At 30.4% G+C, this 26,797-nt stretch overlaps 1 protein-coding gene across 5 annotated transcripts; it reads left to right on the top strand.

The window, feature by feature from the left end:
* The first annotated feature begins 676 nt into the window (after window positions 1-676).
* LOC124357739 lies at window positions 677-21,354 on the top strand. Of its 5 annotated transcripts, XM_046809758.1 has the most exons (7): window positions 8,921-9,088; window positions 10,333-10,465; window positions 12,965-13,065; window positions 14,498-14,570; window positions 15,758-15,843; window positions 16,914-17,049; window positions 21,195-21,354. In XM_046809758.1, the coding sequence occupies exons 3-7, from the start codon at window positions 12,979-12,981 to the stop codon at window positions 21,263-21,265; spliced, it is 453 nt and encodes a 150-aa protein (XP_046665714.1). In that variant the 5' UTR covers window positions 8,921-9,088; window positions 10,333-10,465; window positions 12,965-12,978; the 3' UTR covers window positions 21,266-21,354. The 5 variants fall into 5 exon arrangements, with proteins under 5 accessions (XP_046665712.1, XP_046665716.1, XP_046665715.1 ...); XM_046809756.1 differs by lacking the exons at window positions 8,921-9,088; window positions 10,333-10,465 and adding an exon at window positions 677-739; XM_046809760.1 differs by lacking the exons at window positions 8,921-9,088; window positions 10,333-10,465 and adding an exon at window positions 687-705.
* The last annotated feature ends 5,443 nt before the right edge of the window (window positions 21,355-26,797 follow it).

Below are 26,797 nucleotides of genomic sequence, written 5' to 3'. Positions count from 1 at the left end.
CTCTGAAGTTTGTAATATAAATTGAAAAAGCCTGTTAAATGTAATTAACTGTTCTGTGTGAAAAGCATTATGACAGTATGACCATATGTTTAATTAATGTCACCACTATTTTCAGTTTGTTTACATTTTTAGTGTATAAATTCTCTAAGGAGCAACCATTAGTTTTCATGTCGTTTTTAGATTTCAGCGATTTTTTAAGTACTCTCTACCTTAGAGAATGTCCTAAAACATAGGATGGTCAGAATTTAGAACTATGCTAGATGAAAATTCATGGATTACCGTACCAATTCCAGTTCTAAATTTTCCAAAATATTTCAAACATTTGTTCAGTTCATAAAAAACAAACATGTAAATTGTATCATTGTTAATAGTACTGTACATTTTTATAAACTATTAGGTATAGATGTAAAAGGCAAAAGTTACTAACTTTTACTATCAACTTAAATACTGTTGTTATAAAAACTTAGTTATTAAGATTAAAAAAATCTTAGTTGTCTTTTGATAGAAGTAAGCTTCTCTGATCTGTGATATATATTTTCTTGATCGTGAAACAAGACAAAATCAACTACGTAAAAAAAATAATAAGAACGAAGTAAATTGTAATGACTATAAATATACACTTTTTGGCATATTTTTGTGATCTTGGCAAGAAATCAAACATTGGTGTCAGAAATATATTTCACTTGAACTAGCAGTCTCATACAGGTGTGAATCTATGAAATTGTGTGCAAAGTCACAGGTACAACTAGTTAGATTATAAATTTAAAATCATTGATGTTTCATGTTATATTAATGATGCATTTGTTATAATACATTACACTTCCTCCAATTCAGTTTACAATGTAATGAAGTATTTCAATATTAACTTGACATTCATTCATTTCAGCATTGACCCAAACAGTGTCAATGGGAAATCTTTGGTCTCTAAATATTCTGGTAGCTGGAAGTTGGAGTCTTACCATATTATAAGATAGTATTTTGTAACAAATTATTGTCTCTCTGTTAGATTTTGAAATGTCAATATATACATCTGTTATCAAAATGATTCTGCTATATGTTGGTAGGGGCTCCAGAACCTCAATAGCTTCATCTGCAATGTTAATGCTTTTATTATGTGGCCAATAGAGGTAGCTGTTACTTCACATACTAATTTCTATTATTTAGAGTACTGTTAAATTCAGTGTTCAAATTTGTCGTTTCATTCTCCAATAGGTTACTTTTGAATATTGCAACTCCCTTGATATTGTACTCTCTTCCAAATGTTGACCCAAGACTGTAGCCATTTAATTGATTATTTACAATAGTATTTGCGTATTGTCCATGCTCTGTAATAACTACTACATCTGCTGTGAAAGAGGATAGTAAATTATCCAGAATCTCTATTTTGTTGCTGATTTAGTCAACATCACGGAGGAAAATTGTCAATGTATTGTCCTCAATCGGCTTTGGCACTAGAGCTCGAAGTCTTGGTCTGCTTTCTCCTTGAAATTTTTCAAATGGCTGGTCTCTAAATAAAATTGGATTTTTAATTTTTCTTGTATAACTTTGTCGAACTGGGCTTGTCTCGTCCTAGTTAACTAGGATGTTTTATATTTTCTTCAGATTATTTCTTTCACCTTCTTTTATTTCTTTATCACCGCCTCAACAGTAGCTAATTTATTCTCTAGAATATCAATATGATCTAAAAATCCCTGTGATTTCCTTTAGGAGTTCTGATGGCTGAATACTTGACACCAATTGTGTAGACACCACCAGGATATTTTGCAAGCTTTTAGTTGTTTGCAAGGACACAGAATGACTTGTGTTGAAAAGAAGCCTTCTTATGCTGAGATAAAATATTTTGATATTTTGCCTGCCAAAATGAAATGAAAATCCAAAGGTGCTGAGGAGGCTTTTGCTGAACTGGCTGAGTAGCTTTTTTACTCCATTTTTGAGTTTTTGAACTGTTTGAAACAATTTGCATTTTGAAGTATGGAAAAATTGTTATGTCTGTGTACGTAACTTGATGCTATTTCTATCCTTGGAAATAATTTTATGGTTCTGCTTCTGTTATAATAATAAAAATTTAGCAATTTTTTATGCAAGCTTTGGCTTATTGTTCCTTTTAAAGTAATTTTTAAAATCAGTTTTTTATGCAGTTCTTGGCTGATTGCTCTTTTGAAGAGTTGGAAATTATAGAATTGGTAAATAAATTTATTTCCTGTGTCAGTTTGTAGAAAGTATTAACAGTAGTACACAATAGCAGTTGTATTTAGAAAATCTGTGGACACTGACGACAGTATTGCTGTGTCTGAGGTCAGCTCACCAAGAGTAAAGTCAGCAGCTTTCAGGTCAACACCCCCAGCCACCACACTTATCTACTTAGCAACTTGTGTTGAGTTGGAAATGGAGTGATATGGCAGTTGTCTACAGCAGTGCAGTGATATGGAATACTTGTCCTTATAATTAATGACATCATTAATGATGTGTTGTACCACTGGCAGACATGATGTCATATGATTGACAATAACATTAAAGTGTTTGGCATAAAACGCTATTGTATTCCCAATTACGATTATTTTTAACTTTCTTCATTCAAACATGAAAGGCTTTATCCTTATAACATAGTAAAAAATGTAGTCATTTGATTAAGTTATTTGCTTTTATTGCCTGATAGTAGGTAAACTTTGACACTTTATTAAATGCTTTGTTTCTTCTGAGTTGGTAAGTTTTTATATGTAGTAAGACTCGTGGTACTTGATTCTATTGGTGTTTGTAGTGTGTAACCTAAATCACTAGTGAAATATAACATTTTCCAGAGCTAACTATCACTGTATATGCACTAGACGGCCATGTTGTTTTTTTCTGTTAGTGCAACATCTGAAATATGATGCTGTCACAACATCATATTTGATTTCTAGAATCTGGAGTAAAAGTTTGTCTGAAGAAATCCGAAACAAAAGTCTGTGAGATCAGTGAACATATGTTATTAGTGAAAAATTAATACAACAAAATTATCAAGATAAATTATATTTTAATTGAATAAGCTTCATGAAGTTTTAATATTTGTGTTCTTTATGAAATTGTTAAAAAAACAAATTATCAGAAGTTGTCCTCACACTAGGTACCAAAAATGTTGAAGCAATGCATGAAGCCAAAGAATAGAAAGGTTTAGATTTTTCTTGAGCAATGCAGGAAAGGTTAAACTATTAATTGTCTCTACTAATGGAATATAAGTGGCTTTAATATTACACCTAAATCGAAACCGTAATCCAAGGAATAGATGTGTTTAACATCATCAAGCATTATCTGTTTTGTTTGAATAGAATCTCAATAAAATAATGAAATAAGAAGAAAGCCTACTGAAATGTCAGAGTACTGAAGCCTAGATAATTAAAACAGGTTTATTGTGGTTTTCAGTATAATATGATACTATTAAATTTTAAATCAAAATTTCAGATTGTAAAATTAAAACAATACTTAAATTTTTATACTTCACCAGGAAAGTACATTATCATTAAATTAAATTTTGCAAATAAATAATTTTTGTTTGGAAAATTGTATTTAAATATTTTCAAAATTCAAATTAAAAAATGAATATATTGTACTGTTTAGTTTAATTTGTTGGTGTGGGTAACTAAATGGGCAGTTTGAATGGATTCTACTGTATTTTATATTGACCTTTTTAACTACACTACTGATAGTCTTTTCAGTTCCATCTTACTGTCTTAAAGATAGAAGTATCATGTTCAGTGTTTGTGTACAAAATTATCTTGTATGTCTTTGTATTATGTAGATCAAGAGAGTGTGTTAGTCAGAAAATGTTGCTTAGCTGTATTATGCATATTTTCATTCTCATTTGAGTTATGGAATAACTCTTTGGGGAAATAGCACAAGCTCATTAAGTGTTTCCATCTGACAGAAAAAAAAACATTTAGAGTTATAAAAAATGTTTCAGATCATCAATCATGTTTACAAACTTTTAAAGACCTAAATATTATGATCCTTCCTGGTTTATTTATTTATTGTTGCCTTGTTCAGGTAAAAGAAAACTTAGACAGCTTTATAGTTAACAAGAAATTCATTTGTATAGTACTAGAAAGAAATATTTGCTTGACCCTATATTTAGTTGGAGAAAAAGTTTCTTGTATTTAAGAATAAAATTTTTCAGTAAACTGCCACAAGAAGCATGGACTGTGTCCCTCTTCTCAGATTTAAAACTAGACTAGAGACATGGTTGAAAGCATAGGCAATGACTACTTGGTCTTTTAGTTCCTTAAAGTTTAAATATTTTTATTGCATTGAGTTACTGTTATCTGTAAATATTGCTTGTTATTTTTATTGTGTGTCTATCAAATTTTAAACTAAACGTGACTGTCCATGATGAATAGTGTATATCCTCGTTTTGTATGTACATATTTAATATTATATGTGTTTATTTTATGTACTTTTGGTATGTGGACATATTATGTACAAGAATAATGGAATAGTTCAGACTGTATTAAGTATTTTTGACAATGTCGTTTATATTCTGTAAATGTCTAAATAAAAAACATTTTGAATTTGAGTTTGTGTGGAAAAGGGCAAACGAGCTTGTTTTTATGTACAAATTGCAAGAAAATAAGTGAGCATTATATTATAGATATTGTTTGATATAGTATGGATAAATTCCATAGAAAAGAATATCCGGTATTAAGTCCTGTTGAATCTCTCAATTTAATTTTTTTCCTACATGTTAGTAAAAACTACAAATTTGAGCTAGTTTTTACTTTTATAGTGTGTCTAGTTACACACTGGTCACAAAACTTTAAGTATGAAGGTCAACCTAACAATTTTCTTTGATCCTATAAGGGTTGAATAGCAAGCAGAATTGGCAATTAATGTACTTTATTTACATAAACAGTTATAATGATTTCTTTATTAAAAATACTCAAACCGCTTAGTAGCGGTTTTGTATTAATGTACAAAATTTGTATGAATTGCTTATAAAAATTATTTGAATCTGAGTAACACAATGATGTGTACAATACTGTTTATTCATATTGGATAATCATGTTTTATCATATATGTTAAAATTTAATACAATCCTGTATTACTTAAATGAATATATGTATATATATATATATATATATATATATATATATATATATATAATCCTGTATTACTTAAATGAATATATATATAATAGTGTATATTGATTTAATAATGTGAGTTCTCACAATTACTGCATTGAATCAATCTTTCAACAAAACTCTATTCTATATATTCTAACTCTATATAGAATAGAGTTTTGTTGAAAGATTGATTCAATGCAGTAATTGTGAGAACTCACATTATTAAATCAATATACACTATTATTCATTAAATAAACAATAAAGAATGAGTAAAGCTGTGGTAAACAACTCAGATTTAACTGGATAATCATCCACTTCCACAACAGCTAGTTGTCACCAGAGCTGGCCCAGTCAGTCTGTGTGCAGACAGTGTTGTGTGTGGTGGCGTTTGATTATTTCTCACTCATTTTGAACTAGTTATTTGTATTTGGCCGTGTAACGGTTGACTTGTGACAATATTAAGTATTATATAGTAAGGTAAGATCACACATATGATTTCATTACCTGTGATTCCATCAGTTTAATATATGTTGATAGGGAAATTTCTCATTCAATTGGATTTTTAATGAACCACCATGATGTTTGTTATTGATTTAACTAAGATAACATATCCATGCTTCCATATGAATATCACAGCTAGTACAACATAAAAAAAAATTCTAAATTCTTCATCAACCTTGTAAAATGTCACAAGCCTAGATAAGATTTAAGTTTTTGCTGTAGTTTAAATAAAAGAATCTCTAAAATGTTACAATATACATCTTAAGAGATAATTTTTATAAATTCATGTAAATTTATATTATAATTTGTATTCATGTGCGTTTTATAAGATGTAGATCTGTTGTGACCATAATAGTCTTATATAGGTATAAGTTAATATTCAAACACTTTGACAGCCCTATTCGTAGTTTTAGAATTACAAGAGATGTCACAGTTTTTGTTTTGTTTTTAATTATACGCATCCTAGTCCTAATAATTTTTTTTATTAAAAAAATCCCCAACCTTGTTATATTGTATTTTTTAAACTAGCGCACTTTACAAGAAATACTAAAAAGCGTTTAGGATGCATATTAATCATATCTTTAAATTGAGACATTTATCATAATTCTATGATCCATAATAAGGTCACAAAAGTCTTTGAAATTTAACAGTATTCTTTTGGTAAATCAAGATTATTTCACTACAACTTTTTCCTAATTAGAAATATTATAAATGTGGTCAAACTAAAAAAATATGTAAAAAGTACAAATTTTTAGTTTTGTATATTTTATTTATAAAACAATATAATTTTTGTTTATAAAATAAGACAGCAAATACTATTTGTGGATTAGTGAGCTTTGAAATGTAATAAATAAAATAATATTACTTTTATATAAATCTAAAGTATATTTCTCTTAACAACAAAATTACAAAGATAGTTAACTGTTCAAGCAGACTTTACAACTTAATAATATTATAATAGACCATAGATTTTGATTTCTGAGTAAATACATTGTGTAAATAGAGAATTGTCATAGATTTCAATTTAAAGTCATAAGGTAATTACTAAACATTTATTTAAGTAACACAAAGTTAACCAGTTCTTAATATAAAGAAGTTTGAAACATTGTTGACTATAAACTATCAGAATCTAAAACTACTATTACAATTTTAAATAATTTAAAAAATCCTATTTTATATGAAAGAGTCATCAAACAATTCATTTCCCGAATAGTATGCTTTCATTAACAAACTATTTTTGATTTCCTTTAAAAACCCTTTGCTGGACACCAATTCTTTGTTGCATTTCAATATTTTATTTATTGTTTTACAAATCATAAAATTTATGGATTTTTCAAATTTGGAAGAGGTGTGTTGTTTTATCTGTATAAAATTATGTCTGGTGTTTGTATCACGAGGAAAATTATTTTTATGTTGTGTGTAATATTTGCATAACTCATACAGGTATAAACTCGATAAAGTCATGATTTTTGAATCCTGAAAAAGCTTCCTGCAAGGATCAGTATTTGTTTCGTTTATATATAATATTTCATTATGGTCATGTCTGGATTCCCCATAGTCAAATCTGTTAGATGGAATAGCAGTGTAACTCACGATCTTTTATTAGCCACACGGCAGCAGTACTTGTTTAGCAGGGTGAAGAACCCTTTGTTGTGGTGGTGAAAGTCAGATGTACACCACCTTCCCTCCAACGCTGTGGTCATTGTCCAAGTTTTTGTTTATTGACTTCTAGTGGAGTCCTAAAACATGGATGGTGAAGATTCTATGGATATGAACTGTATGAATTATAGTTTGAGTAAGCCAATATCTTCAGCATCTTCAGGCTTTAATGATTGGCAACCACCTGCTTCAGAAAAAGAAAAAAATTGATTTCTATTCAGCCTTTGATGATTGTCAACCACCTGCTTCATAAAATGAAGAATTTTTTCTGGTAAGTTCATTTACTATTATAATTACTAGAAAGTAAAATGAAACCTCAAATACTTGACTGTTATCATGACTGTCTGTTTTTTTTTACTAAATGGTTATTTACCAAATTAGTCTATACGTTAATAATTGTGCAATGTTTTTCATATGTAACTTAAGAGTAATACTACCATTTGAATTAATTTCAAGTAGTTATTAGTTCTAAGTTCATCTTCCTCATTGTCATAGGGTATAATTTATATTGAGTTGTACACTCAGCAAAACTTCAATAAATCAGTCATTTATTGTCATTAACATTTTATGTAATGCATGACATAGTCAGATAGCTTAAATGGACCCCACAAAAATTTATTTTCATTTTTCTCAGTTTAAGTTTGTTGTGGGAATTGTTTGTGCCCATGTAAATTTAGTTGGCAGCACTGGACTTCAATCCCCACCACTGGCAATCTTTGTTGCCAGCTTTCAGCTTTATTTATCTTGTGGTCTAATGTACGATTAATAATTTGTATGATTCAGTTGTGATTCTTACATTCTTCCTCCCCTTTTGTACCAGGAAGGTGTGTAACTATATTCCGTCTCAATGGCTTCATTCCCTATCTGGTAGTTGTGGAGACCATATGTAACCATTTTTCCTCTAATTAAATGTAGGTTTCTAACTATGTTTTGCTCACTTACATTAGTTGGCTCATTAATCTGTAGAACACTAGGATCTTCCATTTCTTGTTTATTTGAAGAGTTTAAATCTAATTAATTTAATTCCACTTTGGTGTCATAATTTGGGTCAGCGTCAGGGTCTTTGACACTTTCATCACTGCTGCTATTCTCCAACAGTGTCATAATTGTGTTGTCTGGTAGGCTCATTTTGTAAGGTTACAAACAATACTAAATACACAAGAAAATAATGTAAATCACTTCACACATAACCACAACTAACATAATCAGTATAGAAGACGAGGAAAAGCATAACCTCGAACAGCATACAGGGGTGTACTAGAAGCCAAAATAAGTACAGTTGTTTATTACTCAGCTGAAGGGTGGCTACAAAGATGGCCAGTGGTGGGGATTCAAGCCCAGTGCTACCAAAAAAATGTGCCTAATTATAAATCTCAATCGGAGTTTTTCCCTTGTAAACAAGATAACAAATTACACGCTTATTTCGTACTTGGCAGCAGATTGGATTGACATTTTTCACTAAACGTATTGTCACATTAGCAGTTCTAAATGTACTGACCTCGAACAGGTCTTGTTGAAGAGGTGAGGAATCAGGCTACATGCAAGGGTAACCAACATGTCGAAAAAAATCCCTCTGGCCATGATAGTCTCAGTATACATATTTTCTGGAACTTAGGAAAAGTCTTAAATGTATTTTAACAGATTTTCCTCAAATTGTACAGTCCCAAACACAACAACCTCAAGAAGAACCACTTCATAAATAGCAATGCTACCTCTGCCCAAGGATAAGGAAGGAAAAAATATGTCTGCTGTACCTGCAGTCGACCATATTGTGATGATCGTCACTCTAGAGAATGCCTAGAATGTTCCCAGTAAGAATACTATAAGCCGTTTAGGTAAAGTATTTTGTTAGTTCAATTATCAATGTCATTATAAAGTAAAGTCATTTTTTGTACTGTAGTTTGTTTAATGATTTTTATTTAATGAGTTTAAACACTAAATGTTTTGGAAAAACCGACTTTTGTTACTACTAATTGTGTTCTGAAAATCATTTTATTAAATATCCTTCCTTTATTGACATAAAGCTTTCAAAAGGGGTCAAACAATACAGTCATTCAAGCTTTTTAAATGTGTGTTTGAAGAATTATCTATATTTTGATGGAAAATGTTGCCTATATTTGTGATTTTTTTGTAATGTAGATCATAATTGTGATGCAGTAAATACATTTATAGAATGTATAATGTATAGAATACTTAGAATTCTACATATATTTAAATGTAAGAGATACTGTATAATATTTTATCTAAAAAATTTTTTAATCAGTATACATGGCTATTTTTGAACATTTGTCTCTAAATTGTAGCATTTTACTAAAACAATTTTTAATTTTTATATTTATTATTTTTAACCAATACAGTACAGCTCACATACATAAAGAGTCTACAGAAACAGACCTTACCAATATAATTTATTTATAACTTTTTTTAATGAGGCTCCTGTGTGCCCATTGAAGGATCAAATAAATACACTCCCATTGAGGGTTAAAAGTCCATAGTCCACATCATAACATTCTTTGTACTTTGTGCAGACATGTATTGATTACACTGCTCTTTATTGTCTTTTTGAATCTGAGCTAAGGTAAATTCTTGATATCTGCAGGTATTTTGTTGAATAGCTACACTAATTTTAAATTAAGTTTTTCCTCTAAACCATGATGACAATCACCAACAAGAGTCTTGACAGCATCAACAGTGCTTCATTTAGCTCGAAAGCCAAATTTACGAATAAAAAATAAAATTTCAGACTCCAAATAATAGCAAGTAATACGTTTGCAAATAAGTTGCCCTAAGACATTTGACACAATAAGTATTATAGATATAGTCTTACAGTTTACATGCTGGTTTCTACCCCCTTTCTTATAAACAGGGCTGGCTTTAATACATTTTAATATTATAAGGAATAAGCCTTATTTAAACAGTACTTTATAATATAATCTACTGTATAACTTACATTAATAGTACTTAAAATATACTACATATAATTTCTTACGTTACACTTTTAATAATGCACAATAGACAATCAATTTGATATTATTTATTTTTTTATATACATGGCATATATTTTATTTTTTGGTTTTAGAGATTGGACCGTAGAATGAAGAGCCCATTGAAGCTGTATCGGATGGATATTCAAAGAAAACTAGTAAAAGACAACAACATGAAAATGTAAAGAAGAAAAGAGGCACCTAAAAAACTCTGGTCATAGTACACTAGTAAGAAACACAGTTCCGAGTAATGTATTGTTAATAGTGACGGTTTTTTGCCTTAAAAACTAACATATCTGAGATGCACGAAAACATGCTTTTGAATCTTTTTGGAATTTAGGCTCTTTCAAGGCCCAAAATTCTTGTTTATTTGGTCTTGTTAAACAGCTTACCACAGGCTAGGTGACCAAAGAATCAGCCATGTGCCCCAAAATCAGTATAAAAAATTGTATGTACAAGTTCAAAGACAATCTGTCAACGTGTGTAAGAAAGTCTTTGCTGAAACATTCAGAATATCAGATGGCCATATGACTAGGGCTATTAAACATCTAAAATTAGGCAAACAAGTTGGATCACAAACAGGGGTGCAGTGTTCCTCCTGATAAAATCTCAGACATTTGAATACAATCTGTCAAACAGCAAATTGAGCAATTCCCCCATATCACTCATAAAAGATCTAAAATCCTAATCGGAAACAACTATTCTCAAATCTAAATGTGACTTTTTTATGCAAACTTTTTACAGAGTAATGAACACACGTTTCCATCATATCTACAGGAGAACCTTTGATAAATGAGTACAACCTTGACATCCACACCTCTCCCACAAATACAGTACCTGTGACAAGTGTGATGCATACAAAATAAAAAAAAAAAAATTTTATTGATGAGGCAATAGTTTGCAACTTGGAGTTTGAGTATCAGTGGATTTACGCAAAGCAGAGTTAGTCAATACATCAGTGAAAGATGATAAACTTAATACAAAGAAGACTGACCCAAAATTTTACACCTTAACTTTTAGCCTTGAAAAGCACTTGCTTTTCCTAAACTTACATCATCACTAGCTTATTACAAGCGTAATATGTATGTGTACAATTTTGGGTGTCATGAGTTACAAAGTGACACAGGATTTATGTTTGACTGGGACGAAATAATTGCTTATAGGTGCTCATAAGAAATTCTTGTGTAATGAAATTCATTCACACATGTGCATCTAAAGCTGAGCACATTATTTCCTATATGACTGATTCCAACATGCTCAGGTCAAAATAGGAATTTGAATTTTGCCTTTCAATGCTAAAACTGGTACAAAGTGACAGCAACCAAATTAAAACTTATGATCACAAGTTCATGGTAATTGGCACTCGTACATACCTAATGATGCTGACTTTGTTTCTATACAAACCTTCAGTAAAGTTAAACGTATTTATGTAACCAAAGTATGGTATTCAATTATAATCTAATCAAAGAAAAAGAAGCCATTTAAATTCCAAAAAAGGGATATCTACATAAGCTGGTATAGCTGGTTGACCAGTAATCATGGTTGCAAATGCAATGGACTCGGTACGTACGAAATGAACGTGTTCACGTTTTCTAAGGAGAGTGTAAATGAAGGCATGTCTTTCTCAGCTTTCAGCATTGTCCCGTCCTAATAGAAATAACATCCAATGTTACTAAAATATATTGATAAACATTATCTTTACAGGGTACAAAGACCTGTAACAGAAATTAAAAGTTTTAATATGTGTGATCTACTACAATTCATACCACCTATCCACCATGGCTACTTCATGAATCTGCAGACATCTGATAAAATCATTGATTATCCTGGACCAGTGCCTGACCATGAAGAGTTGGCTAAGTGAAATTATGATTTTTAAGTTTTCAATATTGTAAGTTTTCCCAAAATAAAACACTTTAAAACTGGAAGCATCATGTACTTAATCTTTCCTAATCTGAAACATCTTTGAGAGAAAAGTGGTGTATCTCAATTAAACCCTTTAAAACAACCCTTACATTATCATTTTTGTCACACTACTTCATGACAATTAAATAAACTTATAATAAAACCGTTTTAACAAAATAAATTTTAATTTTAAAATTACAGATTTTTTTACAGTACTTCTAATAAAACCTTTTGTTACTCAAAACAGCATTATATTGATTTACATCATTCTTTTCATGGCCTCATAAATATGGTCGATTGTCAACAGCCAATAATTCTTTATTTCTTTTAAGCACATATTGTACAATTAAATAGTGTCAATAAAATATAAAAACTAAAACTTAACCTAGTACTTAAAAAATAATACACCCTAATATTTTTCCAATTTATCTTGTTTTGAATAAAAATTGCATATTATAATTTACATATGCTGATAAAAAATAATAAAATCAAATATATCAACTAATGTGATATAATTCCTGATTATCTCTCTGTTTCATCTTCATGATAGTATATATAATTTATACTCATAAAATCTTTATTAATGTTAATAATTTAACAAAACGTAATTCGAGGTTGAGTGGTAGAGAGGGCTCGATAGCCCTAACTCCGACTCTTCAATAAAGGCATTTTTTTATTTTTATTTTACTGCTCACTACAGATTGTTGAAAGGTTTTACTATTTATTGTATTAGAAATTTTAAGAAAAGAAAAACAACAAAACGAGTTTATTTGAATTTGTTCTATATGAGTACATAAGATAATAAATCAATGTTTTGTGCAGTTGTCTCTGTCAACATGAACTTCTCAGCTCCAAGGGTCAAGTCTTGTTGTATCTTTTGCTCTCTTCGAAATGGAACAAAGTTTTTCGGCTGGTTTTATTTGGTGAGTTTTACTGGTGATATCAATAAATAATTTTAAAAAATATTGTAAATTTTAAATACTCTTATTACTGCATTCAAATTACTTAAACATACTAATTTTGTTTTTGTGTTTTAAGTTTATCTCCCATAAACCATAATAGTTTGTTTTGTTTAAATGATGCAAACTAAATTTTGTTTCTTGTTTTAAGCCCATATTAAGCCCATCAAATGTACTAGAATCTCATAAAAACCTTTTTACAAAATAGTATAAATATAAACTTGTCTTCCAACACAAAAAATTGTATTAATGTTAAAATTAGTTTTCCTTTTTATTTTTTGGAAATTTTATTATGTTTGTAAATAACAGGTATTAAAGTATAGTATATTGTAATGTAATATTCACATCAAAGGAAATCCCACTACCTATGACTCTAAATTCTAAGCATAATCTACAATAACAAAAATAAGAATTTACACTAAAATAAATATTTCTCCATGACTGGCCTCCTTTTGAGTTATATATAATCTTTAAATTCCAGTTCAATCAACATTTTCTGCAATTTTGTGCCCAGTTATGCATGGAAACTGATTCAATGTTATTATGTAAAGATATTTTATGTGACTTATCTTTAAGTAGTCAAAAGTTATTGATATTACATGACAACTTTGAAATTTTAGGTGTTAGAAAAATTACTTTGAAATTTAATTTTTGGAGTAAGAGGAAAAACTGTGTTATGTAATTTTTCAATCACAACCTTCAATTGGAAATTGAAATCTCCATGGTGGATACTAAACAAAGACTTTTGAGTGTTAAGATGGTTTGGGTGTTTAGATTGTAAAATGGGATCCATGTTTTCACTTTCCAACAAACTTTATTAAAGAGTCTGTACGTGCAGCCATCTTAATTTTAGCTCTATAACAATGCTAAACTTCTGGTGGTTTGCGCGTTCAAACGAGAAGGTGCAGGCCACAGTAAGTGAACAAATTCTGCTCAACTAAACCTGTGTTAAAAATTAAATGTTTTAAATAATAGTTTACAAAATTACATGTGCAGGATAATGATCTTTAAGAGCTTGATAACATGACCAATTCCAAATGATTTGAACCACCCAGTCAACAATAAAAGTTAAGACGGTAATTTAATAATAATTTGTAATAATATAATTCTAAAACTGCATACTCAAAACCGAAACACTTGTATCTATATTGTAAAAAATATCTATACTTTTTGATTTGACAGTACATCAATGATTTGGGTTCCACTAATCTTTCAATACCTGAAATTGATTTGGACAGTAAAAGTTCTGACTGCTTGTAGATCTTGTAACATTTATGTCTGAAATAAATCACTTAGTTCAATGAGGTGTTATCATTCTGACGTCTTTGAGAGTCAAAAAGGTTATTTAAGAGCTTTTTAATCGTTAGTTAATCATGTAAATTTTAATGTTTTATAGGTATCATGTCTGTTTGGAATCCTGGGTGAAGTTTACTTGTTTTCTTTTTATCTGGCTCATTCAAGTAACCTGTGTAAGTATCAGTATTTATAAACTAGTAAGTAAAAAACCAGTCCTGCAGCTTGATTTGCTAAAAGATTTTACTTGTATGAATTACTTGTAGTAAATTAAATGAGAGGAAATTTCAGTCCAGTTACTGAGTCAAAGTGGACTGAATGTGTCTCACATTGGTTTTATAAAACAATTCAAACTTTAATTAGTCACCAAATTCAATAGAGTAACATTACATACCTCTAGTTTACTCTTCTTTTTACAATACCTTTAAAATAAGATGTCACTTGCTTTGAGGTCGGATATGCGGCATTGTACTCTACTAATAAAGACCTATAATTTGATGTAGTATTTGACCCAAACTAAAACAAAGCAAACCTGCCCCCAAATGTTCTCTCATTTAACATTTTCTTCTGACTCCTTGCGGGCCATTCCCTTGATATGAGAAAAAAATTATAGTTCATTCAAAAAGTAGATTTATAAGTGCAGTATTGATGTACCAAGTTTTTTTCCTTGACCTGTAATCGTTCGGGAGTTACCAAGCCAGTGTGGGACTCTTTTTACACCCTGCATATTTTTAGTTCAATTATTTTCAGAGCTATTTTTAAGACCAATATTAATATTACTATTCATAGTTAAGCATATATATATATATATATATATATATATATATATATATATATATATACCAAGATTCCTTCATAACTTAGTATTAGTTGTAATATTACACTTTCTATGGTCTGTATCAAAGAATTTAAAGACCTCTTCCATATGATAATCTTGAATTGTTTTGACATTTGCCATTATCTGGCTAAGTATACACTTCAATCTTAATTTTCATTTTTTTGAATGTTATTAATTAAAGGTTGTAGTGCCATATTTACATTACGAGTATATAATAATACAAAAGTATTCTTAACTAAAATAAAATTTCAAAAAACAAACATAAATAATTTTAAATTTATTTAAATATATTTTATTATTACTCCTGTGCATATAGCATTACGTCTTGTATAACAGTTTTAGTTCAAAAACTAGACTAGGATTGTATTCTCTTCTTTATTTTGCATAGCAAAAGAAGGGCATTTACAATTCATTTGATCCAAAATGGCACTTACAGTGTATATATTGCATTATATGCCTCAGTTGTAAAATTGTATCTGTTTATTTTTTACTAATACTTTTTTTACTGTGTATTTTTATTTTCAGGGCTGAGAACAATTATGTTCACAGATATAATGTTGAAGTCAATGCAGGCTACATTCTCTCTTTTCCTACTTTTGGGAGCTTATCAGGTACCACATTTATATTATTACACAGAAAATCTTCCTTAAAGTTTTCTTTTTTTTCTATATCCAGAGGAGAAATTCAGGAAGAGGATCTCATTTTATTTCCCCTGTCCACCATATTGAACAATAAGAAACTTGTGTGTCTGAACTTTTTAGAAACTTTTATGGGAGCAAACTACTGAAGACGTATTTTTACTTAACTCACTCTAATTCAATATGAAATTGTGTGTTGGGGGACAACTTCAAAACACTGATTGGCAGTTTAAGAAAAACTAAAAACACATATGAATTATTCAAAAGAAACTTAGCCTGTATCCTGTGTGTGTATGTAAAGTTTGTGCTGTTTCTTTCTGATATGTTATTAAACCAATTTATTGTAAAGTTAAAGTTACTAATTGTAGTCAACAGTACAAATTCTGTCTCATTAATTATCAATTTTATATGTAACAGGCAAGTTTCCACAAGCTTTGTGACAGGCTATTATTCATCTCTTTAACATGTTTTTTCCATAGGGCTGGGCTCAAATCAATTATATTTGGTTTGTAAACATTAGATATACCTCTACCACTATTAGTAAAATCTGTGTTTAGGGATTATTCCTGTAGTTTTATGTAATGCATGTATAAATGTAAATATCTGTGAAATAAATCATTATTTCATATTTCTTCATCTGTTTATTATAGTGTTTTATGCACCACAAAAAGAGGTCTGAAGTATTTAGATTTATAAATATAACCGATAATTAAAAATAAAAATCTTGTGAATTAAGCACTACTGGTTCATATTAGTGAAGTTTACTGGAATGTCTATCCATAAAAATAGTAGTGAATATTTTATGTAAGATTTTAAAATATACTTTCTTACTGAAATAGTGTATTAATATCTCTTTACATGTGTGTACTGTATTTACTTTTATTCCTTTCAAATTACTCCTTCATTTTAAAAATCTAGGTTTCAATATAGTAAACTAAATGTCTTAAAAGTTCTTTGAGTGTATCTGATTATGCTCCCTCTTGAAATAAAAATTGCCACTGATTACAAAGATATCATCTAAGCATACGTCTCCATACTTACAGAAAAAGCCCCGCTACATCCTCTGGTGGGTGATCTCCAACTCTGTACTGACAGTGTTGGGCATCATTGGCTTGACAATGCTGCTTGTCACCCTTCATGTCATTACATCAACTGTACTCTTCTATGTTGTTTCCAATAGTAAGTCAATATTTTATTTTACTATAAATTTATAACATTTTTTCTTGTTTTTATAGGTAATTCTATTTTTATTTGTTTTTTAAGATATTATTCTATGGTCTGATTCATTCGCAGAGATTTTCAATCTCTTATATAATTTTTCTCTGGAATTATGTTTTAGCAGTTATATATGCTGGCATGAAGAACGACCTTGATGTGTAATGTCTATGTAGGAGCTATTTTGTTGTTCCTAGTTAGCCAGAAAGGACAAAGGATACCAGGCTCATAATATGTAGAAGTATAGAGGAAGAGGTATAGGAACAGCTGAATGCATCCATAGAGGTGACACATTTAAGGAGGAGTTTAATCTAAAAGAGTGAGTATATGAGTACTTGTGTCATATATAAAAAGGAGAGAACATAGTAGATTATAAAACAAGTTATGACCTCCAGCAAGATTTAGAAAAGGCTGGAGTAAGAAATCACAACTCAACGGTACGCAAACGACTCTTAGGAGGGAGAAGGGCCATGAGACTGCAGAGGAAAGAATTTTTGACAGCACCTATGAAGAAAAAACAAATAAATTTGGCAGAAAAATATGCTTACTGGAGAGCAGAAGATTGGAGAAAAGTGTTATTTTCTGATGAGATACAACTCCTTGTGCAGGGCCAGCGATCAAAATTTGTTCAAAAGGCAGTCAATGAATCACTTTCTGCTGGCCATTTTAACCAAACAGTTTACATGTCTTTCATACTCAAGAACTGGCACTCTCATTCCTATTGAAGGTATTATGAACAGTGAAAAATACAAAGCATTGCTGGGGCAAACACAACTATAGAGCTTGACAAAGTCCAGGCCAAAGGACAGCAATTTTCAACAAGACTCAGCTCTGTTCCACGCATTAATGACTATGATGAAATGCTTCAAGGATAATAATATTACCCTTCTTGATTGGCTTGGAAATTCAACTGATTTTAATCCTATTGAGAATTTGTGAGCAATATGTAAGGCTAGACTGCAAAACGTGGACTGTACGAAAAAACAAAACTGGTGGAAGCAGTTATTCAGGTGTGGTTCAGAGATGAAGCAATCACAAACAATTGCAAAAAACTTGAGGATTTCATGCCAAGAAAAGTCTAGGAAGTCATAAAAGTAAAGGGAAAAATATTCCATACTAATTAATTGGTAACAATCTCATTAAAGTGTACCTAAATGTAGCTTTGGCTTAAATAAATCATATTATTTACTAATTAATTCTGTTTGTTCACATTAATTGTCACAATACAGTTTATCATCCAAAAATTTAGTAAAAAGCAAATAATAATCCTTTAAAAAATAACTTTTGTAAATTTATTAAATATAAATCTTGGTAAATTTATGTAGCATAATAAAAACAAAAAATCAATTTAGTAAAATTACATTTATAACTATTAGTGGATTTCAATTACCTGACTTGCAGCGGTATATTTGGATTATTCTTATTACTTGTTTCATATTTCCATATGTAATCCCTAATTAAAAACTTTTGTGTGTCTGGATTGATTTTGTCTCGGTATAGTGGATGTTCCAAAATTAACTAAAGGGAGTTTCATGGAGTATTCTAGAGGTCAAAATAATGTTTTTCTAATATAAGCGTGTGCCCAGAAATGCATTCCCTGAGAGTTACAGATATTCAATTACTATAGCTTGTGTGTCATAATGGCAAGAGACCAATTTTTAAAGCTAGCTCCTTTATGAAGTGTTTTTTTATATGACTTATTTATTCACACCTAATATTTCCCCCTTAAAAATAAGAAAACCCCACTTCATTTTCACTATCAAAATTTTAAGTTATAAACCCACTGGATGACACATAATAATTGGTGATAATAAATTAACTCTAGATGAAGTAAAAGTACTTTATTTCTTTCCTTTTGTTAGGGGAACCTTTATTTAAAGTTTTTGTCACACAGGTTGAACACAGAATGGCTAACCAATCAGTTAACTCTCAGTTTAAATTAGGCTGCTTTTGTTGCTAGTGCTTTGCCTATAGGTACTGAAAAAAGACCCACCATTATCCCGATTTGCCGCTATTCTGTTTCTGCCAAGATAACACCCTTTTACTGTGGGTCATTGGTCATTCATCAATGGTTGCGACCAGCTGTATTGTGACCTGTATCATTTAATTCAGTCTATATCAACACTTGGAGTGCTTGACTCTATCTAGATATTCCTCACAGTCTACATTGCATGTCAAGAATTACAACAAATGTGTGTCATCTCCATGCACATTTTCTCTAAAGCATTTAATAAAACTAACATTATTTGTTATGAATTGAACTAAATAACAAGTCACAAAATATCTACTGACAATAACCAACCACTGGGTTAATAGCAAATGACAAGTCATGATATGTCTACTCACAATAACCAACCACTGGCAACTGATCAGTGGCCAATAGTAAATGACAAGGCATAAACATAATTGTGGCAAACTAGGGCACATGTGTGAACCTTTTTATTATTAGTTCATATTCTAAATGGCTTTTTAAGAATATCCTGTAATAAAATGATCTTGAGTTTTTCACCATAAGAACAAAGTTAACCTTCATGTAGTTTTAAACAGTTATTTTTTATCATAACATTATGGATGATGTCTCTTCTGAAAGATATAATCAATATACATTCTAACGCTTTTTACTCTTTGTTTTGTAAAGTGTATACGTCTATAATATTTAAACAATGCAATTCAACAAAATTTGAGATTTTTCCGAATAACCCGAAAAATATCAAAACTAAAAAGCAAACTAAGTGGATTTATTTTATTTTATAGCTTTTTAAATTTTAATATTCAGCTTAACAAATCTACTAACAGATCAAAACTCTTACCAAGGGAATACTTAACAACTTCAATTGTTGAATAGAAACACTTGAATTTAACACTTGGTATTTGAAATTCTAATTTAAATATACAACTATTCTGATTGTTATTTATTTATTATTTTTTAGAACATATTTAACGCCATTTGACTTTATTTTATTTTATTTGCATGTTATTTATTGTGTTTGTTTTCATCCAATCCGTCTGATCAACTGTCAGCATGAACAACCACCCCTAGAAAGTCTGGTTGCTCTGTTATCTATTATAAACAGTAAGTGTATACTTAAAATTTTTGATAAATCATCTCTTGGCCTTTGAGTTTTGTAGCATCCCCTATTGTAATAAAATCAGCAGGTAATAGTGGCATCAAGTTGTATTATCACTAGCTGCCAACGAAACAAATAATTGGCCAATGCTAGTGCATCTTGGTTCATTGTGTCAGACTCACTCAATGAGAGCAAATAAAGTAAATTATTTTAGAAATAGAAATAAATAAATATAATATATATTTTATACTCTACTACTTGTCACACTAGTATTAGTAGTTTTTAGTAAAACTATAGTCACAAAATGGCTACTAGCAACTGCAAAAGTCCAACATTTCTATCCTCCCGAAAATAAACATTGATGTTTTAAAGCTCCAAAGTAGATAATCTTCCATGGGTCAGCGCAGAGGTGAGCTTAATCTGTGAATTAAGTTATATTTTAAGTGCGATTATTTTTGGGTTTGTGACGTTACTGATACTAGTGCTGGTTGCCAATCAGTTAAGTAATACTGGTACATTGTGTTTAAATACAATAACATTAGAACCGTCAAAATTTAATCTTTAAAATTGTGAATTTAAACTGATAGTGTGGTAAGCCATTTTTAGCAGCTTGTTGCAACTTTGTTTATATTGATTTTTGGATATTTATTTTGTTATAAGTTTATGTTATGTAATACAATAAAATATTCATTTATTGACTATTAAGGTTAAGAAAAAGTTTATTTTGTGTACTAAATATTATACTTTTGTTACTGTAATAACATGTTTTTAGACGGAAACATTGTTTGACAGGTCTAAGAAGCTGTTTTAATCCAATTTATGCTCTTTCATTTGGTAGGTCACCATATCAGAGGTAAAATTAATTTTTTTTAACTACCTCCACTAAATTTGGTTTCTTTAATTATTTTTGCTAAAAAAAATAAACACAAAGTAATAAATACCATACAAATATGATAACTTCTGCATGATCAAGTTGGAGCATTCCTTTCTAGTTTAGTTGTTCTAATTTTTTATTTGTTTATTGAGGTTTCTGTGTTTCAGTTGTGGATATCTACAGTATCCTGGTGGTTTACAGTTACTATTATGAAATATCCGAGAATCTCCCTGTGTAGTCTCTGTTTTTATATGACCAATCACAACAAAATTAAAAACCAAGGCAAGAACATTTTTTATTTTGTTATAATAAATATTGAGATATTCAGTTATGATCTTATTATTGTTACCCTTTTCACTTAAGTTCTAAAACAAGTGTATGTTAATCTTGGTAGAATTATAGAAATGTATTTAGTAGTGAGGATGTGTGAGTTCTATGATATATCAATATGGTGTTTCAAAGCTCAGAATTTTCTTATACTAAAGCTGGACTGTCTCACTACTGTTTTCATTCCATAATCCTTAAATAATACATCTTGTTAGGAATGGGAACATTTGAAATGAAACAAGTGATTCACTTGATTGTTGTGATCAATTTATTTCTTCAACTATTTTTCAAAAACTAGTTCATAAGTGATTAAATATAATTATTTTGAGCTATTTTCTTCAAATTAAAGTTAATCTATAAACATGAATTCATTCTTCAATATAGTGAAGATTGACTATAACTTTCTTTCTTAAAGTTACCCATTAATAAACTACGCACTGAGCAAAACCATGAATGAAATCACTATACAGGGTGTTCATTTGAAAACTTCAAACTCGTATTAAAAGACTTATAGCCCAAGTAGCCAAATTCTGTAAACGGGAGTGTATAGTACTAATTGGGGGAACAAAAAAAATTATTTTAAAAATGGGGGTGCTCACCCCCATTCCACCCTCCCCCATACCCAAAGCCGAAATTTTGAAATGGCAACTAATAACTTGTGACACCTCAAATTGAAGCTCATAAAAATGAGTATTTTGGTTTTAAGAAATTTTAATCAGCCAAGCCGTGGTATCAGCAGCCAATAATAAATGTAATTTCTTACACAACAATTATTACTCTACAAACTGTTGTACTACTGCTAATAACTACAAAATTACTTATTGAATACTATTGTGACACTATTGTTGTTGTAATCCTTTATTAACAGATGACTGATTAAGTTGGCAGAATCTCAACTGACCATTTTATTATTACTTTACTCTTTACCTTTTCTTTAAAAAGGTTTGTAAAAATGTCCTAGTTTTTAGGCATTCAAGCACAACATTGATACTCAAACCTCCAGTATGTGGAGGCAAATCTAAAGCATTTCAGTGTGCTTCCTTAAGCAACAGAGTATAAAGCATTTTCATGCAACATTCTACAGTGTGCCAAAGAAGATAGTACAATATAGATTGATTCTTAAATACACAACGTTGTCTTTTCCTTCTAGAACAAGATGCAGGAAAGAAAATGTTGATGAACTAACAAGAGGTCGTTCTATAAAGTATTTTGTTAAAAAGGGCTGTTATCTGTCCCGGTAATCAATTATATATTTTTATCCCTTTTAAGCCTCAGCTTTAAGCTATGCTGGCTTCAATTTACACTAGTATTTATTTATTAGCAAAGGTACACTATTTTATCGTGTCTATGCCTGATTGGCCCTCCACGGAATTTGAACGCTTGATCTAGTAAGAGAGCTGGGATCATATCCATTAGTCTACCGAGGAGGACGAATTGGATACTACTATTCTATTTTGCAGAACTTTCATAAACGTTTTAGAGCTTTCAAAGGATAATACTTCAGTGAGTGGAGTGTGCAATACACATTACTTACTTAATTTCCCCTAAAGAACACAGAGGAGGTAATTGCAAATACAAACACTTTGAAGAAAAAAAAAAAAAAAAAAAACAATCCATAAAGCAATTTATAGAGGCTCTAAATGCAACAGAAACACCATTAATGTCAAAGTGATGCTCCAGGTAATATTTTAACTTACATCTGATTTAACTGTTGCAAACTTATGGACAATATAAAACAACACAGTAGCTGCAAATGCCAAAGTAAAAATCTTATTTTAGTGATGAGTATTGAGTTTAATAAGGATTTCAACTGTACTTGAAGGGGTAACAAAACATGACCTTTAACAGTATATCTGTTCGACATAATATTATGTTAAGAGACAAATTAATAGGGTACACATGATCAAGATAAAACAAACTCCATGACAGAACTAAAGTTCCATAAACTCAAAGCAAATTCCTTCTATGACACGGTAAAAATGTGTGATGCTCTTCCCTCTTCTTCAGCAACATAACTTACCGTGTCCTTGAAGACAAGGAACAAAAGCAGTTATGTCCAATAGTTGTTAACAAAACTTGCTATGTCCAAACTATTTTATAGTATAATGTCTTTTTATTCAACATTTTTGGGATGAAATGGGTTTTATTGTATATTCCATTCATACTTCTACTCACCAATTTGCATAAATATTGTGTTGCAAAAGAGAAAATATCCAAAACAGTTTTTGTGAATTTCTAAAATTGTATATGTAATGGACATGGCGAGTTTTGATTCTAGTCCCAAATTAATTGTTATTTGCTTTGGCCGTCTTCGTTGTCAACATTATCAAAAATGGTATTACCGTAGGTATATAAATTAAATAAATAATTTTACAACTGTGTTCATATTAATAAGTTACTATAGTTATAATATAATTAATTAATTAATTATATTATACCATGATGCTGTTCTTACTACTATATGTGATTTTATTTTAGTGACTCTTATCGTTTGTTACGTTGTTTAAAATTAGTTTATATCATTAAAAAGTGAATAAATTATGAGTATATTAGCCTACCATCTAGATTCCGTGCACGTAACATGTTAACACAACCAAATCCGTAGCGAAGCAATGAAAGAAGAAGAAGAAACAACTGATATTGACGATCAGTCGATCAGTATTCAGTTTTGAGTTTCGGAGTGGCTATATGACCGGTCACCGGTCTTGGTTTCAAAGAACGGGAACGACTATGACGTCACAGACTGTGACATTAAAGGTTTTGAAGTAGCTATAGCACTGTGCATTGTTATTAATGGCGGGTTGTACTCTAGGGAAGTTATAGCATGACCGGTGGGATGCGCGTGAGGAGTGGAGGAGTTGAGCGCGTGGGGGCACAATCTAAAGTAGGGGAGTGAATACGGTGCTACTAACTCTACTGAGAGTTTTCGGCTCCCGGCTCATAGTGGTGGCGGGAGCCGAATATTGTAGTGTTTGCCAACATTTCTAGACCCTTATGTTCTTACCACGGTGGTCTTTTATGATGAGCAATTTAGTATAGGAGACCTTGAGAATATTTGAACATTTCTAGACTCTTTTGAAGTTACGGCGACTTCTTAATGAGTTCGCAGTATAGATACTTGGTGGTAAGAAAGGGTTCTCATAAATTGGGAAAGGGTAGGAATTTATATTATTCTTGATCTCCAACGACGACAACAGTTCAGAATTGTAATTGTTACACTTTGTTAGCCATTAAAATTCAATTTATCATATACTAACCGTATAAGCTTCAGGATTTACGATAGTAGATACAATTATACACTAAAAATTTTCAACTGACATAGCCTAGCTGCTAAATTAAAAATTAATATAAAACTGGTTAAACTAATTTGTTACACAGTAGAATAAGAAAAAACTCAGTTTTATCTACCAACTTGTATCAAGTTAATTTAATGATGTATACTTAAAATAACAATAACGCCAACGTTCCACACGCAATAGTTAACATAACAAAACCCCGTTGTCGATGAAAATTATTTATTGTTATTCGAACTACACCCAAATCAAAATTGTCCAGATTACTTTTAGTATGTTTGCGTTTTCTTACTTTGTTGGGCGTACTAAAAGAATTGCCAATTGGACTTATTTTTTTTCCTCCTTCAAAATTCGTCTCAGCGTACTTTCAGAAATTCCAGTTGCCTCTACGACACGCTGTTGAACTTTCTTCAAATTTATAAGTGTATTGGTTTCTGCTTCTCGTTTCATAAAATGGGAAGCATTTCTCTTGCTTGGCCGTGTATAACCTTTCTACCTCCAATTTTACTTTTTATATTATGATCCATATCAAACTATTTACTTAAAACGTAATTAGCACAACGCAATTAATTCACAAATTGTATTACAACTCGTGAATTGGCACAAGCGAATGTTTTTTTGGGCGGCACGTATAGAAGACTGGAGACCGAAGTTCACAAGGCTAAATACGGCAACAGACTGAGCCGCTCCACCCCCCCCCACCACTTCAGTTCCGTCTTTGCCTACGGCGCATCTCGAAGTCACCGGTCATGCTATAAATTCTCTACTATAGAAAGTTTAGTTCTTTTGACCAGTTGAAAACTTTTATCAATAATAAAGAAAATACGGACCATATTCAATTAAGAATAAGTGATTCGAGAACAAAATTGCGTGCGCTCGTAAACGTGGTATTATAAGATTTATTAATGAAAAATTAAAATATTATGAAATTACGTACAGATGTATCTAAATATACTCAATATTGTGCACCAAACTTCACAGTTGTGATTAGACTCTATAAGTGTGAATACAAACAAAAATTAAATTACAAGTACGTATAAAATTTTAAATCTTTAGAAATATGCAGTGATTTTATCTTTTGATCATAAAGTGCACAGTATTGATCCGTGTAAACATTATCATGCAAACTTTATAACTGATCTATTTAATTTGGATGCTTACAAAGAGCTATTTGTCACATTTTAGTAACAGCATTATACCGCATTGGTAACTTACGTCCAATCCCTCTTACAACTCTATTAAGTGAATTACTTATTTTTACTCATTTTTTGAAAGTTAATAAATATTGTAAGTTCTCAGTTAATTCCATTTTAATAATTTTCTTATAATGCATTCTACGGCTTTATTTTAGTTTGCCTCTCCTAATTATAATTATTAATTCAAGTTTCATATTTAGAGTCAATTTTAGGAATTTTCATGATCGTTTTTAGTTAAATAAGAATTTTGAGTTTGAGGAAACATCAGTCCCCGAGATTTATTGTACAGTAATGGGAAAGCATAAGGGATTGTGGTAATGAAAAGAACTGTCTGTATCATCCACGTTAAATGTATTAGATCTACGACAGTTGTGCTGGGTGTGAGATGCCATCAGTTGTTTCGTTGAGATGTCGTATACAACTCTTATAACTTTCTCTAGGTTGTTATTGATTTAACGCAATCTTCCGTTTTTGCCAGTCACATCTTAACGAAAATATTTAGGCTTCTTTTTATGGTAAGTTAACAGCTCAAAATTCTTTCGTGTAAGATGCCAACTTTTCTAGATAATCCTATCTGTTATCGTAATGACACATCCCTGTGTTTTATAACAATGAATGAGAATTATACATTGATGTATAACATTTCAAGTTCCAGTTTCAGTGTTACTTTACATCTGTCTGACTCATCCAGACGTTTGTATAACTGACAGTATTTTGCCGAAAACAATAGAAAAGTTAGGTAGTGATGTAGACTGTATGCTATATACTTTAAACTGTACCAAGATCCCTTCTATAAGAACTTACAGTCCTGCTAAAGTCCGATAGTACATAAGTGATTAATAATAAAACTATTTTAAATCGGTAAATGGAAGAATTAATTTTCAAATATCTCAAGACGAGAGACTAATTTCCCTCTTACCACTTACATACAATATACAATGAAATCATAACCAT

This window comes from Homalodisca vitripennis, chromosome 3, assembly GCF_021130785.1.
Source record: "Homalodisca vitripennis isolate AUS2020 chromosome 3, UT_GWSS_2.1, whole genome shotgun sequence".
Taxonomy (NCBI): Eukaryota; Metazoa; Arthropoda; class Insecta; order Hemiptera; family Cicadellidae; genus Homalodisca; species Homalodisca vitripennis.
Note: the sequence above shows the minus strand (reverse complement) of the source record. Positions and strands in the feature narration are given on the sequence as shown.

Excerpts from the sequence above, each read along its gene's own strand:
- LOC124357739 (XM_046809756.1), top strand. The coding sequence starts at position 12,979 with ATGAACTTCTCAGCTCCAAGGGTCAAGTCTTGTTGTATCTTTTGCTCT. Across the intron at positions 13,066-14,497 it reads TTTTCGGCTGGTTTTATTTG|GTATCATGTCTGTTTGGAAT; the intron begins GTGAGTTTTACT and ends AATGTTTTATAG. Across the intron at positions 17,050-21,194 it reads CTTCTATGTTGTTTCCAATA|TTGTGGATATCTACAGTATC; the intron begins GTAAGTCAATAT and ends TCTGTGTTTCAG.